General features: G+C 44.4%; 1 protein-coding gene across 3 annotated transcripts in view; it reads right to left on the reverse strand.

Moving 5' to 3' along the window:
- The window catches only part of MYOCD (myocardin), a 137487-nt gene extending 119488 nt beyond the window's left edge, over nucleotides 1-17999 (reverse strand). For all 3 annotated transcript variants that reach the window (XM_045293526.1, XM_045293525.1, XM_004709338.2), the window contains exon 1: nucleotides 17882-17999. In XM_045293526.1, coding sequence (XP_045149461.1) covers nucleotides 17882-17936 — 55 coding nt within the window. In that variant the 5' untranslated portion in view covers nucleotides 17937-17999. The remainder of the gene's footprint in view (nucleotides 1-17881) is intronic.
- Between the last annotated feature and the right edge of the window lie 92 nt (nucleotides 18000-18091).

Below are 18091 nucleotides of genomic sequence, written 5' to 3' on the forward strand. Positions count from 1 at the left end.
CACATGTATGACGGGACTGTTTCCATCTAGATCTGCACATGTATGACGGGACTGTTTCCATCTAGATCTGCACATGTATGACGGGACTGTTTCCGTACCTCTGATTGTTCCTCTAGAATGTTGTGACCTTTGATTTACTCCATTTCAAAAGACAGTTTTGACATCTTTAAGGGTCCAAATTGCTGTGTTACTTTTTGTTTTGAACCTTTGAGTTTTGTTAACAACAACAACAACAACAGATCTGCAGGAGATCAGGGTTGTGGGGTGGAAGCAGTAAGGTTTCCCAATGGAATTCTTAGAGAACAGTTCTTGTTATCCTTGACGAAGGAGCAGGTATATTGTGACAGAATCCTAGTAGTAATAGTTTTTGACCGTGTGTGTGTGTCCACTGCCATTGAACTGATTCTGACTCTTACCTTCTTCTCCTGGATAGGGTTTCTGAGGCTGTACAATTTTCCCAGAACAGCTCCATCCTTTCACAAGGAATGGCTGGCGGCCTTGAACTAATGACCTTGAGGTTAGCAGTCTAACATTTACCTGACAGCACCACCAGAAATATACATATGTTACACATATATTCATATATAGTATATATATATACACATATTACACATATATACACATACACTTTAAACTCTAAAGACTACATATATATAAATATATAAAATCATGCTCCTGTGGATTTTTTTCAAAGGTTCATGGAAAAATCTCATTGTTGTTTAATTCTATTTTTCCATCAACTTTTTAAAACTCCTGCATATATATATATATATATTATATGTAGATATATATATGTGTGTGTGTGTGTGGACACTTTAACTTTATAAAACCCACTTTTATATTTTAAGTACATATATAAGTTAAAGTTGTGTATACCCACACTTAAATATATATATATAAATAAAATATTTACTCAAATGCAAACACCTTTAAATGTGAGTATGGATGTGTAGAGAGCCTTCAAAAATTTTGTGGGAAATGTAATTAAGAGTAATTGATTATCTTCACAATATTTTTTGAAGCTGTGTGCATGTGTGTACTTTATGAAACCACTTTTAAAGTGTGGAAATATGGTACAATAAAATGTATCCTTAAATGTTAGAAAATCATCATGGCCCTGCTAGACCCAGCTTTTGAAGCAGCCAAGCATATCGCTTGTCCACACGCTCTGTCTCTGGACACCCGTGGTGCCGCCAGGTTCGGAATTATGTGCGCAGAACCGAGCCCGCTGCACAGGCTGCTGTTTCTGCCGAGCCAAGCGCGCCCTTGATCTCGCTGTGCCCCATTCTGTTCTCCTCTCCCAGCCAGACTGAGTCAGACTGGCTGAGTTTTGACCTCCACGCACAAACTACCTCCTTATATCTCGAAACCAGTGGAGGAGCTACTCTGGGAGGAGACCGCTTGCAGCCAAGCAGCCATTTAGTTCCGAGAGCCAAGTACCCGCCAGCCTTGCAGCCTGGGCTCTGCTTTCCTGGGCTGCACATTTCTCAGTGGGTATGTGCTGAGCGAGGAGGCCAGAATTCCAGGGTGGGTTGTACTACTGAAGCTCTGGGTGACCTTGAGCATATTTCATAATGTCTGTGAACCTCGGTCACTTCATCAGTACTGCCAGTTCACAGAGTTGATGTGAAAACAAAACTATTATACCTGGGGTGATTTTATTTATATATTAGGGTGGGAGGGGGAGCAGGGTTTACTGTCTCAGAGAAATATAAAGTGTTGGAATTTTGCTGTCTGGTTCCCAAAACGTTTCTCCCCTCAGAGAGAGCATGTCTCTTGGACTTTATTTTTAGACAGAACAGTATTTTCAGTTAAAAGAGATTCCAAAAGTAGGATTCGGAGTCCAAGTAGTGGCTGAAGACCCGTCGCCGTGAGCCTGTGCTGATCTTTAGAGCCAGGGCAACGGTCCTGGGACCCCGGCGAGGACTCTGCTCCCTTGGGGACATGGACCCCCAGAGCGGGAGCCCAACGCCCCCTTCTCTGAATGACAAGGACGACCGTGCTGCCCTCTTCACAACTTTGCTTCAACAAGAGAGACTCAGGGGTGGTACATATACACAGTGCTTAGCAGAATACAATATAAAACTCCATGATGGTGACTAGTCTCTTTATCACTCTTAAACGTAACCTGAAGCCCCAAACTACGCTCACTGCCGTCTACTGGATTCAGCAAACCTACAGGAAAGTGAAAACTGCCCGTGGTGGGTTTCCGAGATTGTAACACTTTAAGGGAGTCAGAAAGCCTCATCCACACACCCCCACCACACGCCCATGGAGCAGCTGGGTTTTGAACTGCTTACTTTTTGCTCAGCAGTCCCTATCGTGGGAAATAAAAAAAGCTGGAGAGAAACTCCTCAGAGACCATCACAAGATGCTGGTGTTATGAAATGTGTCTCTTTCTTGGGGCTGCTTGAAAAAAGAATTACTTATAAGCTTGTAACTTAGAAGTTTTCACTCACAGATGATCTAAAGGTTGTTGGTTTAACAGCATCCAGCAGTGCTGCAAAACCACGGCCCGGAGATCTACTTCTGAAAGGTGCCCCCCACGGAAACCCTCCGAGACAGATACACCTGTAGGACAGGGAGTTGCCGAGACAGATACACCTGTAGGACAGGGAGTTGTCGAGACAGATACACCTGTAGGACAGGGAGTTGCCGTGCGTTGGGATGGACTCAACAGCGACTAATCCCTGGGAAGCTCAACAAAAATACCATCCCACACCACAGCATGCCATACCCTGCTGACCACAAGGTCGGCGGTTCAGCCCCAGCAGCCACTCGTCAGTGGGAAGGTGAGGTTATCTGTTTCTGTAACAAGTACGGCTCGGAGACCCTAGGTAGGGTCACCATGCATCCAAATCGACTTGATGGCAGTGAGCTTTAATGAACAAAGCATGTAACAAATCTTAACGCAGTCCAGTAATGGTAGTTAGTTTATGGTCATATTAATATTAATTTATATTGATTAGTATATAATGTTTATGTCACTATGCCATGATATGTAAATTATGATTTTTTTATGAATGATTTAAACGCTATTATAAAATATCACCTGGTTTCTAAAATATATGGATCAGTATGATATGTATTTAGATGTGCATACATTGTATATTTTTATTAATGTATAGTATACGAAATATATTGAGTATATTAAATAAATATATATTACACGACACCGATTACATATTCTTAATTGTGTGTTACTGTGTTAAAGTTTAGGAAAGGCCCCCTGGCCCAGTGGTTGATGGGCTGCTTACTGAAAGGTAGGCAGCTGGAATCGACCGGCCTCTCCAAGGGGGCTCCGCGGGTCCAAGCCTCATAGCTAAGAAGTCAGTTCCCATAGTGTAGTGGTGTGAGACCACCAGTCGCTTCTGGGGGAAAGAGAGGCTTTCCATCCCTGGAAAGAGTTCCTGTCTGGGAAATCCACAAGGGGAATGGGCCCTGTCCTACAGGGTCCCTAGAGTCGGAATCAAGGAGATGGCAGGGAGTTCCTTTTTTGTTTTACTTGTGACCTGTACCTTGAGTTGCACAAGCTCTAAGGCTGCGGCAAGTTCAATAACAAAAGAAACCTCCCAGGTTCTCAGCCACCTGATTCCTTTGCCCCTCAGTCAGAGGTGATCTTTAACCCTTCCCTCCCCTGTGGTCCTCTGGGGTAAAGCCAACTCACAAACAATGCTTCCTGCCGATTGATTTATTGCCACGGGGGTTTAAAGAACACCACGCAGACACAAAAAACAGAAGAGGAACCCCCTGACTCAGAACCTCACACCCACAGACGTCACATTGGGAATGCACCTTCAGGGCTGTTTTCTTTGCCAGTACTTGAACCCCCTTGATATGCGTATGGTATGTTTTGATTCCCAAGTTGCTGACTTCAAATTATTTCAGCTTCGAAACGTCTTTCTATCATTACTGCTTTGTCTGATTTTCAGAATTTGTTGAGGTGTCTCTCTCTGTGTGGTGTATGTGGTGGGTCGATGCTAGATAAACTTCGAGTAGATTCTATCATGTTGGCCGTGTACTATATATAGCACAACAACCACAGCCTCTACACCCTCATGGATGCCTCACAGCTCGGTCTTGCTTCTCACTCCTCTTGTGTCACTGTTTTCCTTGCGCTGTACACGTTTTTAAATCGGCACAGGAGTTCCCGAGTCGTGCAAACGGTTGATAACACGTGGCTGCTAAGCCAAACGCTGGACGTTCCCACCGTTCACCTCAAGGAGCCTCAGAAGGAAGGTTTGACAATTTACTTTCTCAAATCAGTCACTGAAACTCCAGGCAACACAGTGTCACTCTGACACACATGGGATCAGGCCACTTGGAGTGCACTTGGTGTTGTATCGTAAGATACCAGCACATTCTTATGTTAGAAGATTAGGGAGACAAAGAAGAGATAAGATCTCCCTCTCATCCTTACTCCTGGGATCACGCTTACCAGCTTTCCCCCCCTCTGATTTGATATATAAATGTTTTTACATAAATAAAAATGAGTTGTCTGTTTCATCCTGGTTTTCCCCTGAATTTTATTGCTGCTGTTGCGAGCATCCGAAGCCACACACACACCGATTCGACCATGTTCAGGTGCACAGTTAGTGACATTGACAAAATGCTTGAGCTGGGCACCATTCTCACCGCCTCCTTTTCTGATCTCACAGAGACGGACACTTCACTGCCCTGTCGGTGCCTCTCTAATAGTTGCTGTTGTCAATTTGATCCCACAGAGCCCCAAAAATAACACAATGTTCAATGTAGATGCTTTCCATTTAAACTAGTTTTGCCAAACTATTTTTTGGTTTTAAAATAACGTCAGAGCATAATCTGTTTCTTAAACAATTGTTGCATATCTTGGCAAACTTCCTATATAAGCTACAGGGTTTTATCATTTTAAAAACAGTTTATTGGCATCTAATTTTCATTTCATAGGATTCAATGGTTCAATCACACTAAGAAGATTTGTACAATCATCACCACAAGCTGTTTCAGAACATTTTCTTCATTCTTGTACTCATCCTTATTAATGCTCCATTTCCCCCCAACCTCTTTTGCCATGCCCACAAGGAACCCTTAATCCGGTTATTGTCGCTAGCAATTAGCCTATTCAGGATTTCCTATACAAAAAATCATTAAAAACAACAAACACGAAACTAATAATAATAACATAGTAAAAGTGGTAAAAACCTCGATCTAAAAGAAAACAGAACATACTTAAAACTAGAACAAATTTTTAAATGAATCATAAGGGAGATCAAATGATAAGGTGCTAAATGTTAACCTAATATCATCTGCAATATCTGCTTTCCAATGTGTTTTGCATGGTATCCCCGGTGCATGGTCAGAGGGGATTCACCAGAAGCTTAATCCACATGCATTTCCCCTTTACTTAAAACAAAACAAAACTGAAACAATTTTAAAATGGGTCAAAAGGGAGATCAAATGATAAGAAATGACATTTAACCTAACTACGTCTGCCATAATTGAATGTACTATGCTCTTTGTCTGACAGACAGCAAGGCTATTCACATCCCTCAACCATGATCAGAAGCAGTTCACTGGAGCTGACCTGCATTGTATTGATTATCTTACATTTTTAATTTATACAATTTAATCGTACTACAGTTCAATTAAGCACACCTCTATTATGCTCACCATACATTAGGATGGGTTCTTTTATAACTGGTACTGGTATGGATCGATGCTTATGTGGTTCTATGAGGTCCTGGTAATTCAGTGGTTAAGTGCTTGGCTTTGAATGAAAAGGCCACCAGGTCAAACTCACCAGGCTGGGAGGAAACTGGCAGTCTCCTTCCAGAACTGTGGCCAAGGAAGTCCTCTGGGGGCCCTTCTACGCTGTCCTCTCCCTCTCCGGTCTCAGAGTGGGAAGAGACTCAAAGGTAACAGGCTTGTTTTATTTCTATATATATAAATAAATATATATATAGTTCCATCTTCTTGTTTGTCATTGTACACAATGATGCTCTGAAAATCCACGTACAGACAAACACTTCTTTAGATTAGATACTTGAATGTATCTGGGTAAGATGGTGGGGCTTGTTTACAGTTCAGTAGAAATTGCTGCTCCCGTAAAGATCCATAGCTTTGGAAACCCCGGGGATAATTCTTCTCTGACCTCAGGGTTGGTATGTTAAAATCAACCCAGTAGCTATAAGAGTTTGAGAGACTGTGGAATTGGATCATTTAAATCTTCACGGATACCCTGTTTCATCAATGTGTAACCGTTTCTCGACACTTCGTCTCCTATTAAGCTGTCAATATTGTAACAGTTTCGTGAATCTTATGTTTGGGGAAAAATAGCATTTTCTTTCCATTTGCATTATTGTTGGTGTTCAGGAGGTGGGCATGTTTTGTGTGTGTCTGGGCCATGCCTGCTCCCCGCCCCTTGCATTGCAATCCTTCTCCTGAGTGCTTTGCTTTCGTTTCTTCCCTCCCTCATTGCTTCTAGAAATAACTTTTCCCCACATACATATTTCAAATATTTTCTTTCAGCGAATTGTTTGGCTTTCAGAGTTGTTTTGGTGATTCGACAAAATGCTCCCATCATACACCTGTGAAATGGTGAAGTGTGGTGATGTTCATTCGCACCCTGCCCTATAGGTCTGCTTAGAAATGTTTGTCCCACTCCATGATTATAAGATCATTCTCCTATTTTTAAAAAATAAATATTTCATATCGATTTCCTTGTTCTTTATTCCACATGGAATTTGTTATTATACATAAGCATAAAGCTGAATTCTTTTAATTCCAAATGGCTAATATATTTTCCCAAACCCTTTCACTGACTTTTTTATTGATGATTTGAAAAGTCACTGTTCTGAGAGATTAAAGCATACGTAGATGCCTGAGGAGCCTTGGTGGCGTAATGGATTGTGAGGTGGGCTGCGAAATGCAAGGTGGGCAGTTCAGAACCATGAGCCACACTGCAGGAGATGAGGCTTTCTACGCCTATAGATCGTCTCAGAAATCCAAAGGGGCAGTTCTTCTAGTCCTGGTCTGCTAGGGTTGCCAGAAGTTAGAACCAACTGTGTAACCTTCTAAAAACCTTTGTGCATCTGTGCATGAACAAGAACTAACCCACTGCCACTGAGTCCTGCTGCTGCCATCAAAACCCTGACAGACAGAGCAGAGGATTTCTGAAGCTGTAAATACTGACAGGTGAGAACAGACACATTTTCCTTTCTCTGAGGAACTGGTGCTTTTGAGCCACCGACCTTGTGGTTAGCAACCCAGTCCTCAACCCACTGTGCTACCAGGATATGTTACTAGAACAGAAAAGGAACAAAAATAGAATGCTTTTATTGGGGGGGGCGGGGATTGGGTTGATTACTACTGAACCATTTCTGGATTCACCTGTTTAAGAGCCTTCTTACTTATCTAGAACCTGGTTACGGAGAGTTCCATACAGAACTTTGCATCAGACTGAGAAACCAGCCCAGACAGACCTGGGGAGAATAGACTGAGTGGTGGCTATGCATGATCTGTACTGGCCATGGATTGAACCAAGTGGGTATATAATAATTTGCTAAACTCTTCCTCTTGCAAGAAAGTCTAGAATTCCATCACTAAACCATGACTGTCCCTATAACTATGTTTTCATTTCTGGGCTACAAATGATTCTTATTTAATGAATTAGCTTAATAATAAACACTTGAGAAATTGTTGCCCACCTAGAAACAAACAGTACTATTAACTGTCTACTACCTCTGTGCTATGGCCCATGCCATTTCTTGCCTCTTCCGTTCCTGGTTCTATCGATTGAATTTTGTTCCTCTTAAAATATGTGATGGAATCCTAACCCCTATCATTATGATGTAATTTAATTGAATACAATGTAATCATGTCTCACAATGCAACTTAACGAAGTGCAACCAGTCAGTCAACTGAGGCTCTACCAGCATAGACTAGCTCTTAAACGTAGTCCCTTCTGGTTTAGAAAAAAAGCAGGATGGACAGGGGGGAGATAGGTGTTATCTGATGAGTAGGGTAAGTGGAATAACCACAAGGATAGAAGTTACTTCAAGCTGACATCAAGGGGTACCTCCCCCTAAAGCCATACTCTCAATTTGGACTTCAAGTCTTCTGAACCCCAAATCAACCAAACAAATTCTTTGCTATTAAGTGCTCTCCAGCTCGCAGTGACTCTATCGGACAGAGGAGAACTGCTTCCTTTGCATTTCTGAGGCTGTACATCTGTAAAGACGCCCAGCTCCCATGAGGGAGCAAAACCCGCAGAATGGCTGGTGGGTGTGCACTGCTGGCTTTTCAGTGAGGAGCCCAGGGAGTGACCCACTATGCCACCTGGGTTTGTCCCTCCAGAACGAGTTTTCGAAATGCATTTTTGTCCTTTAACGTCATCCACTCGTGTTATTCCTGCTACAGCAGCACTAACTCATGACGATATTACTGTTTGGAAGCTTGTATTTATAGTCACTCACCCCTTTTATTCCTAATTTTCTCTCACACATACTCTAGTATCTACATAAACATTTGTTTACATATAACTAAACAACGATGCTATTTCCTTTTATTGTTTATGAATTGTCTTTGGGGGAATATTCAAATGTGTTCATTCAACCCATATTCCAGGAGTTCCTTCTCTATGTCAAGCATTGTTTTAGGTACTGAGGAATAAAGTTGCAAAACATATAAAAATTCTGACCCTTAAGACAAGACAAATAATAAACAGGTGAACAAAAGTAAAATGTGTAGTCCTGAAAGCTGTGGAAAAATAGACAGCCAGGAGAGGAATGTGGGGCCATTGTAGTCATATTAAGATGGTGAGGGAAGGTCATATCATACATAAGCAAATCAATATAGTCAGAAAATAGCGATATGTCCAAGACATGCTGTAAGCCAGACCTAGAAAAAACCAGAGCTTTCAAAAATTCTATTCCACATGACTATCAAAATACATGCTCTGATGCGTTTGTGAGCTGTGGGACATATATCACCCACCAGTATTTTCAAACCCTCAGGTTTCTTGGGACACATTTACCCCAGCTGTAGACCATGTAACTGCATAGCCAGAAGCCTGCGTAATTGTTTGACTCTTAAGAAACAGGCCTCCCTCCACCACTCCCACAACCAGACTCAATTTGTGACCTATGAGGGTGCTTCAAAAGGTTTGTGGTGAAAGGTATGAAAAGATAATGGAGTTTTTCCTCATGACGTTTTTAGAAGTCCCTTCATATGTATTCCCCATATTCCTATCAGAATACATATTATCTCCAACAAAATTTCCCCTTGATTTTAGCATACGGTCCATAACTTAAAGCACAGGGTATCAACACGATTTCAAAACAGAAAATAATTTGGTCTTGAGAAGTTTGGCAGCTAACTGTGTGTGCCTGTGGGACAGACACGTGCCCTCTGCTGAAAGTACAAGTCCCCATAGCATGTACAGGACACACTGTTCGAGGGCAAACCCTGTGAGGACACTCACCACTGCCATCGAGTGGAGGCCAACCCATCACAACCCAAGGGGCGAGCAGAGAACTGCTTCCAGGAGGTATAACCCAGCTCGTCACTATGAGAAACCTTGAACACTTAGGTGCTGAGTGAATAGATGATCAGACACACAACTCTCGCGCAGCAATTTTGGGAATTACCAGGGAACTATTTTTTAATCCATGTGCTCCTTAAGGACAAGGATTACACTCTACTATCTCTCTTCTTCTTCTGGGGCATCAGTACTTGACCACTAGTACTAACAGAGGATAAAGATGCAGCAAACAAAAATACAGTCAAGGAGAAAACAAACCTGTTTCTCCTGGTGTGGGTGCAGTAGGGCTTGCCAGCAACTTAGATTCCAACTCATCGGCGTCCTATCTAACAGTCAACTGCTCTCTAGGGTTTCTGGAACAATCTTTATGGAAAAGAGAGCCTCACTTTCTCCTTTGGTGCTAAGCTAGTGAGTGACTTTGAACTGCCTACCTTGTGGTTAGTAACCAAACACAACCCAAGGCTAATAATAGTGATGTTTAATGGCCGCGCACTTTGTCTTAGCCATTTTTATGAATTTGACATCTTTGATTGATGGTGACAACTTGATGCCACCAGTCGGAAGTATCAGCTCCATTTCATGAGTGAGGATGCTCAGTCAGGTATAGGGAGGGTAAGCATCGCACACATCCACGCAGCTAGTGAATCACAGAACTTTGATTTTAACCCACGTTTTATAACTCAGGCATCCCCACTTGTAACCACGCCTACAACAAGAGGGTTTTTTGTTTGTTTGTTTGTTTATTTGTTTGCATTCTTTGCCTATGTATACAGGGGTGGCCACTGGAGATTGGCTGTTAAGTTTTTAATTCTTAAAAGTTTGCAATTACAGGAGGCCTTGGACTGCTGACTGCAAGATCGGGTATTCAAACCCAGTGCGCCCTGGGTTCAAGGAGGGGCTGTCTGTATTCAGTAAGATCGGAGGCCTTATTGATTTGATTCCATAGCAGCGGGTTCGTTTGGTTTTCAACATCCGTATGTACTAGTTCCCTCGGCCACTGTGACAAAGCACCACAGAGGAGGCGGCTTACAAGATGAGCCCTTCCTCATCCCACAGTTCCGGGAAGTCTAAACAACTGTTTGCTAAAGTGGGAAATGCCCCCCCACTTGGGGGCTCTGGAACAATCCAGGGGGCAGGAGTGGGGAAACCTGCAACAGCAATACCTACACTTTACCTGTATTACAGGCTCTATAACATAAAAGTGTTTTCATTGCCAGAGGGTGCTGAGTAACTTGGTTTTTTCCCTGAAAGAGAGGTGGCAGGTCGCATACGTTTGGAACCTCTGGACTCTCAGAGGACATATTGGCCCAGCCATGTGCCCCAGGAGGCCTCTGAGGGAAGAGCCTTTCTCAGTGCTCCCTATTTCTGATTTTACCAGGTGTCCCGTGACTTGTAGCTGCATTTCCACAGGGCCACCATCCTTCGTCTGACTTTCGGCGTCTCTTCTTTGGAAGGATACTATTCAGGCTGGATTAGAACCCACACTACTCCAATATGACCTCGTGTAAGACTGGTGCCATCTTCAAAGACCATTTCCAAACAAGATTGTATTCACAGATATCAGGAGTTAAAATATCAGCATATCTTCTGGGTAGGATGCAATTAAATCCTTTTGCATCTTAGAGTATTGCTTCTCTTTAAGTGTGTGTGTGTGTGTGTGTGTGTGTGTGTGTGTGTGTGTGTGTGTTGTCTTTTCCAGTAACACTAACGCTCTGACTCCACATGGGCGGTTATTTTCTTTCACATCATTTTGATCTGTAGCTTTTCCCCACTGCACATCACTGTTTTAGTTTTGGGTCGGCCATAGCCGTGGCCTCTATGTCAGATCATGGACTTCAGTGCTGGTTCGTGTCCAGCCATCACCATGTTAACATAAGGCATGTGAATTGGATTCTTCCTGAGTCTTCTCCACTTCACTCTCTGTTTCTTTGCAGGAGGAGAATGATAGTTTGGTTCTCCGCTCCCTCTTCTCATTTCATCTACAGAATTTCTGAAAGATTTTTTTTAAAGGAACAAGTCACACTCCCTCCCCACTTGAAAGCATTCTCCTGGTCATTTAAATACCAGGTTGAAAGAGGAATAATTAGGATGCACTTCCTCAAGTAGACTGCTGTTGCAAAACTCACCAATGACATTTCACAAGGAAGACGGAGCCTAGGAAGGAACTGAAAAACTTAAGAGTTCTGTGTTGATGTTGAAGATTCCAAACAATCATATGAGGAAGATAAACCAGAAACCACTGCTGTTGAACAGAGAATACTGTGTGACGGATGAAAATATGATAAAATAATTTTAAACCCTCTGTACCACTGAGGGACTCAATGATGACGATAACTCAAAAAGCACTGCTGTTGAGCTGAATCTGACTCATAGCAACCCCGTTGCATCGAGCAGAACTGCCCCACAGGCTTTCCAAAGCCAGACTTCCTTAAGGACGCAGGCTGCCCATCTCTCCCTTGGGGCAGCTGGGGGGTAGCTAATTACTTTAGCTATTGCACCATCAGATATCCTCCATGATGATGAGACAAGGTGTGACTTGCTCATTCATGTATTCAAGAACTATCTATCAAGCAGGTACTCTGTGGTCAGGTCTCCTGAGAATACAGCCGTTCACAAAAGAGACATGGTTAATGCTTTTATGAAATGTACAGCTTTTAAAGGTTGACAAAAATACTCAGGGCTGTTCACTTGGGCAAATGTGACCACTTAAGGCTGGAAGCAACATCCCAGATGAATGTATCAAAATCTTTTATTTGATAGAAAATGTGCACGCAATTTAAAGAGGTCAATGAAAAGAGGTGCACATACCTCTATTTTCCATAGGATGCGAAATAAACTCTGGGAGCTAAAATGATTTGTCCTAGATTAGGAAACAAAGCGGAGTCCTTGGGCGACGCAAACTGTTAACCACTCAGCTACGAGCCACAAGGTGGGAGGCTTGAGTGCAGCCAGAGGAGCAGCTCAGAGGAAAGGCCTGGGGGTCTACTTCAAACAGCCAACACTGCAAACCAGAATGGAACACGGGTCTACGCCCACACGTGGGCTCTGCCACACATGACTCCACTGGATGGCAGCTGTATTTCTGTTTGCTTTGCTGTGTGTTTCATAAAACAAAATCTTCATCAGGGACAACTAGGGCTGAGCGGCTCTTGTTCTCATGCTGGAAGCAGGCTCAAAAGTGTTCATTCTGATCTGGGGAACCAATTCCACAGGTTTTCCACTTTCTAGGAAAGAAAAGTCAGTCTTGGAGACATAAAGGATCTCGTTTAAAGTAGGAAATAGTAGCTCATTTGAGTTCATCTGAAGAGTGGAAAGAAGAAGAGGGGGTGGGCGGTGATCTGCAGCACCCCAGCCCCACCACCCTGAGAGGCCTCTTGGCTTTTCTGGAAGGGCAAGCAGCCAATTATAGACAATGAAGAGCTCAAGGTGGGATGGGGTCGCGGGGAGCAGTGAGGATCAGGAAGTGTGGTGTTACACTGAAGTCCCTTGGCGGGATAAAAGCCTAATAAGTTCCCCAATGACTAGAGGCTCAAGTCCACCCAGAAATGTCTCCAAAAAAAAAAATTAAATAATTGACTTCTAAAAAATCAGCCACTGAAACCCTATGGAGCAGTGTTCTATTCTGACTCACGTAGGAGCCAGCGTGAGTCAGCACTGACTGGGCAACAGCTGGGGAGACGGCTGGGTGTATCCCACTATTCCACCTTTAGATGCGTTCAGCCACTTCTTCCCAGAAGTGTGCTTTGCATATTCCTTTGTTTCCTTCAGCTGCAAATCCATGTTCTGGTACCCCATTACTGTCTGAGCCCAGGCTTCCTCCTCCCCAGAAAGCGAGCAGTGATATTCTCGTGTTATTCCTCCATGCATTTCTCAGCACTATTCCAGTGGGGTCCAGAGTTCATACTTAGCACGCCCCCCCTCCCCATCCCTAGTCTCTTGTGAGTTGCATGCCTTTTGGGCACTGGAAACTCCAAGAGCTTGATGGGATTTTAGGCAGGATAATCTTAGAATGTGGATCAAAGAGCTTTCAGGCAATACTTGGGATTGCCTGATGAAATATAGAACCCTAAATCAAATTTAAATCTCAGAGAATACAACAAATAACATTTTTGTAAAGTAGCATCCCAAATATTGCACGCTTTTCCAGCTGTTACATCAGGCAACCTTGAATCTGTGAGGGATGGGGCTGAGCTTCCTGTCACTGTTGGGACAAACTTGGCCTGGGGACAGGGAGCACAAGAAGGAGGCAAAGAAAGTGCAACAACTGTTTAGAAGAAACCTCCCCCAGGAGACGTCCCTCGGTTTACTGTGGTTCTTTGGGTAAAATGTGCGGGTTGCAGGCTCACCTGCACCCGTGCGTCCTTGTGTTTTGTCTAACACAAGGGCTAGGGTAATTTGAGAGAATGTTTGACAGTAACACTAATCAGAGATACTGTAAAATCAATCCTGAGCAAATAAGAACTGTAAAAGTGTGCTCCCGAGCGCTGTATTTGTGTCAACAGCCTGCTGTCTCTGCACAACAGTCACACAGCTCCATCACAATTTTGATTCTCCCGTCAGAGAACCATACAATGTTAGCAAAGGGCTTCAGCTTCTACACGGACGGATTTAAGTCCTGGAGGTTCAGAGAGAGGAAGGGTCCCACCCACTGCCCGTTAATATTAACAGCAGGCCACCGTTTATGGATGGTTTACTAAGTACCAGGCATTCTTCAAGGTACAATGAATTCTCACAACAACCCCAGAATCATCCTCATGATCCATAAGCAGTAAACTGAGAAGTTATAGAATTCATTCCAAGTCTCAGATTATAAAGCTAATAAGTCCTTCAACAACAACAACAACAACAACAACAACACAATCAGCTTGTGTTTTTCACAAAACACAACTTTCTCAGTTCCCTCAGCCATGACCCCCTGTGGTCTCTCAGATACCAAATCAAACCCTCGCTCCGTGAGTCAATTCTAATGCCTAAGAATGTTACGGAACAGACTAGAACTCTGCTTCAGGTTTCTGAGGCTGTGCATCTTGGCCAGAGGACAAAGCCCAGCTTTCGCTCAAGGAGGGATGGTGGGTTTGAGCTGTGACCGTACTCAATCTGGCCACCAGAGCTGACTTCTCAGCATTAAACATGTGCACACACATCCGTGGTTTGTCCTCTGACACAGGATTTTGTATGTAAGGACAAGATCTTTCGAATCTAGCTGACAGGAAGTTGATGGAACACCATGGCTATCCATGACAATTTTAGACATCAAGTGATTCTCTGCTCACCTATGCACAAGGCCTCCTATCGGTCTCTATTGCTCTAATCAGAGAATAAGGTAGTTTTGTGAAACATCTTTAACATGATTACTCATGGCCCCCAAGTCAATGCTGACTCAGAGCAATGCCCCCCCTCCCCCCACGGGTTTCTGAGTCTGTAACTGTTCACAGGAGTAGAAGGCCCAGTCTTCCTCCTGGGGAGTTGCTGGTAGCTTCAAAAGGTGGACCATGTGGATCACAGCTTGATGTCTGACCACTATGCCACCCAAAATCAAACCCACTGCCGATTCCAAGTCATAGTCGATTCCAGCTCGTAGTCACGCTGTAGGAGAGGACGGAAGCGCCTCTGTGGGTTTCTGAGACGATAACTTCTTCTGGGAAGAGAAAGCCTCAACTGTCTCCCAAGGAGCAGCTGGTGGTTTCAAACTGGGTATCTTGTGGTTAGAAGCCCAGCATGTAACCACTGTGCCACCAGGACTCCTTTGTGTAATCAGTCACACTAAAGCTATTCTGCAAGAAGACTCTAGCAGTGAAGTAGAGACTGTGGATTCGTGTGCTGAGCGGCGGATAAAGAAAACGGAAAGGAAAGAGAGGGAGGAGTAAAACCAAGGGGAGGCCTTCCTTTTCCTTGTCAGCCACAAGGAAGGGCCCAGGTGTCGTAGCATGCTGACAGCTACACGAATACGTATTCCCGAATGGATGGTGGCTGTCTCACACACAAAACCCACTCTCCACATCGCAAAGCCCCGAAAACGAAATACCACCACCAGCTCCCCTCCGAAATAAAAAATGTTCCCCACCATTATATTCCCTTAGCTTTACATTGGACATGATATTCATTTTCTCCTAGCTTTCCGGGAATTTCCAATCCCTGAGTCTCAGACGACCAAACCACTGTGTCAGACCCCAGACTCCAGGTTCCCTGTTTATCAAAGCCGGAGGATTAAGCAGGCCTACTTTTGCATCAGACTTTTCTGAAGTTATCCTTCCTGTTGACAAAAGTTTATCTAAGATGAAAAGAAACAAACAAACAAAGGGATACAATGAGCCAAAAACTGTAAGAAGCTCCAGAGTCAGGGCGTGCCACTCTAGCTGGCAGACACCAGGACGCCCCCTGCACTAAGGCACTGAGCTGGGCATGGGGAACAGGGCAAGGGGTGTTTGTCTCTCGGTCAACGGCACTTCACTTGAGAGAATAATGGGTTTGCTGAGCCTGTTCTTCAGTCTATTCTCAACAGCCTCATAACATCTCCGGAGAAACAAACCTGCCCCATTTGTCCCAAATGAACAAACTCACCATGGTGCGATCTAAAGAAATGCGAACCACCATCAACGTCCTCTCTTCTTCAGAAAGGTGGCAGTATTGCCCTGCATTCTGACCAAATTACAAAGCAGTGAAGATACCTCCAGCTCGGGGTTCTCAATCTGTGGGTTGAGACGCCTTTGGGGGTCGCCCGATTCATAACAGTAGCAAAATTACAGTTATAAAGTAGCAACGAAAATACTTTTATGGTTGGCGGAGTGGGGGCTGTCACCACCACATGAGGAACTGTATTAAAAGGTCAAGGCATTAGGAAGGTTGAGAACCACTGCTCTAGCTGATTCACAGACTAACCACCTCACCTCACCAAGGACCAGGAATGGCTCATTCCACTACTTAACTCGGTGATTAGCAGATTCCACCGAACTTCAGGGCCCCACAGCACACACAGGATCACAGCTGTCCAGGTGCGTGACTTTTCCTTGCTTCAACATCGAGAAAAATCTGTACCCCACTTCCATCACCTTCCCATCCCTACCCCCACCAAAGCATTTGTAAGTGGGAGCATTAGAGGGGGTCTCAGAGGACGGTTACTTCCCAGAATCCCTTCATCTCACTTCTTGAGCCATCCCGAGCGAAACACAGAGTGGTACCACCTGCAGGAGCCAGGCTACGCTGTCATTATTCTTTCTTCAATGAGATGGATTGGCACAGCCACAGCTGGCTCACACATATCAATCAATGATCATGAAGAGGGTGCAGGACGGGGCGACGTTTTTCCTACTGTACATCAGGTCACTATGAGTCGGGGTCAACTCAATAGAGACACACACACACACACATACACACACAGGATTAGAGCTCAGAAATCAAAGCCAGCAATCTTCGAACACCTGTTACGTGGACTAGTCCCATCAGAGCCCTCATAAAAGCAGCCCATCTTACAAGTAGGAGTTTTATCATTACTGTACTGAATGGCCTTTGGCCACTACTATACACAGGGCTTCTGAGAAAATGATCCCACCAATGCAAGGGTCCCTTTGTTTATAGGTGGGGGAGATCCGCACTCTACTGGTTCAGAAACACGGTTCTACAAACCGTCCAGCGAGAGGCCCGTGCTCCCTCTTTGTGCTCCACTCACCTCAGACCCGGTCCTTAAGGAGGAGTTTCTCTGTGTGCCACTAACAGTCATTTTGGAGGGAATTCTCATTTATAAATTTTGGATGGTTTGGGAGAACATTTTGTGGCACTGGACTTTTTTTTCCCCCCTCACAGTGATGTCATTTTAAATACTTGGTATGTTCCAAATTTTCTATTTTTACTTCCCCCAAGTGACTTTTTTTTTGGTAGGGGAATACATTTGTTTGGATTAGCTACATTTTAAGTGGCCTGTGGACCTCATACTCAGCATCGGGTTCGTCTTCTTGGCGATTAACGTTATTAAGCAGCTCACACTTGGAAGTGTCTTATTTGTTCATATTCAAAGTAATTTCTTTTAAAAGTACCCCTCCAAAACCTCTGTTCCCAGATGACTGAGGTAAGGGGGGGAGGTGAGGGAGGGGAAAAAAGAGGTGGGGGGCGATTGACTCTTCAGACACCAAAAGCACACTCAACAACTCCCAAAGCATCGCACAAACGGAAGACACGGACTTCCCCCTCCCCAAAGTCCAATACAACTGCTCACTTCCAAAATGCGCTTCGGGGGCGGGGGAGAGGGACGGGGCGACGTTGAAGTGGCCGCGGCAAACGTGTCAGCTTGTACAGGGAAAGCCGGCTGAGCCGCGAACTGCGGAACAGGACAGTTGAGAAAGGGCACGCTAAGTGCCAGAGCCCTACCTGATCTGAACTTGCTCCTAATCAGCAAGGAATGCTCCGAGCCCAGGAGCGTCATGTTGAGGTTCAGGACGTCGCTGGTCCCCTGGCCAGAGGGCCCCTGATCGCCACCAGAAAAGGGCTCCCGGGAGCCCCTCGCGCGCGGGCTAAGGATTCAGAAGGCATCCACCGCCCCGTGCGCTCCCCTGGGCAGGAGTGCGGGGTGGCAGCCGG

Source organism: Echinops telfairi, unplaced genomic scaffold, assembly GCF_000313985.2.
Source record: "Echinops telfairi isolate 266 unplaced genomic scaffold, ASM31398v2 ScPeMD7_2010;HRSCAF=2546, whole genome shotgun sequence".
NCBI lineage: Eukaryota > Metazoa > Chordata > Mammalia > Afrosoricida > Tenrecidae > Echinops > Echinops telfairi.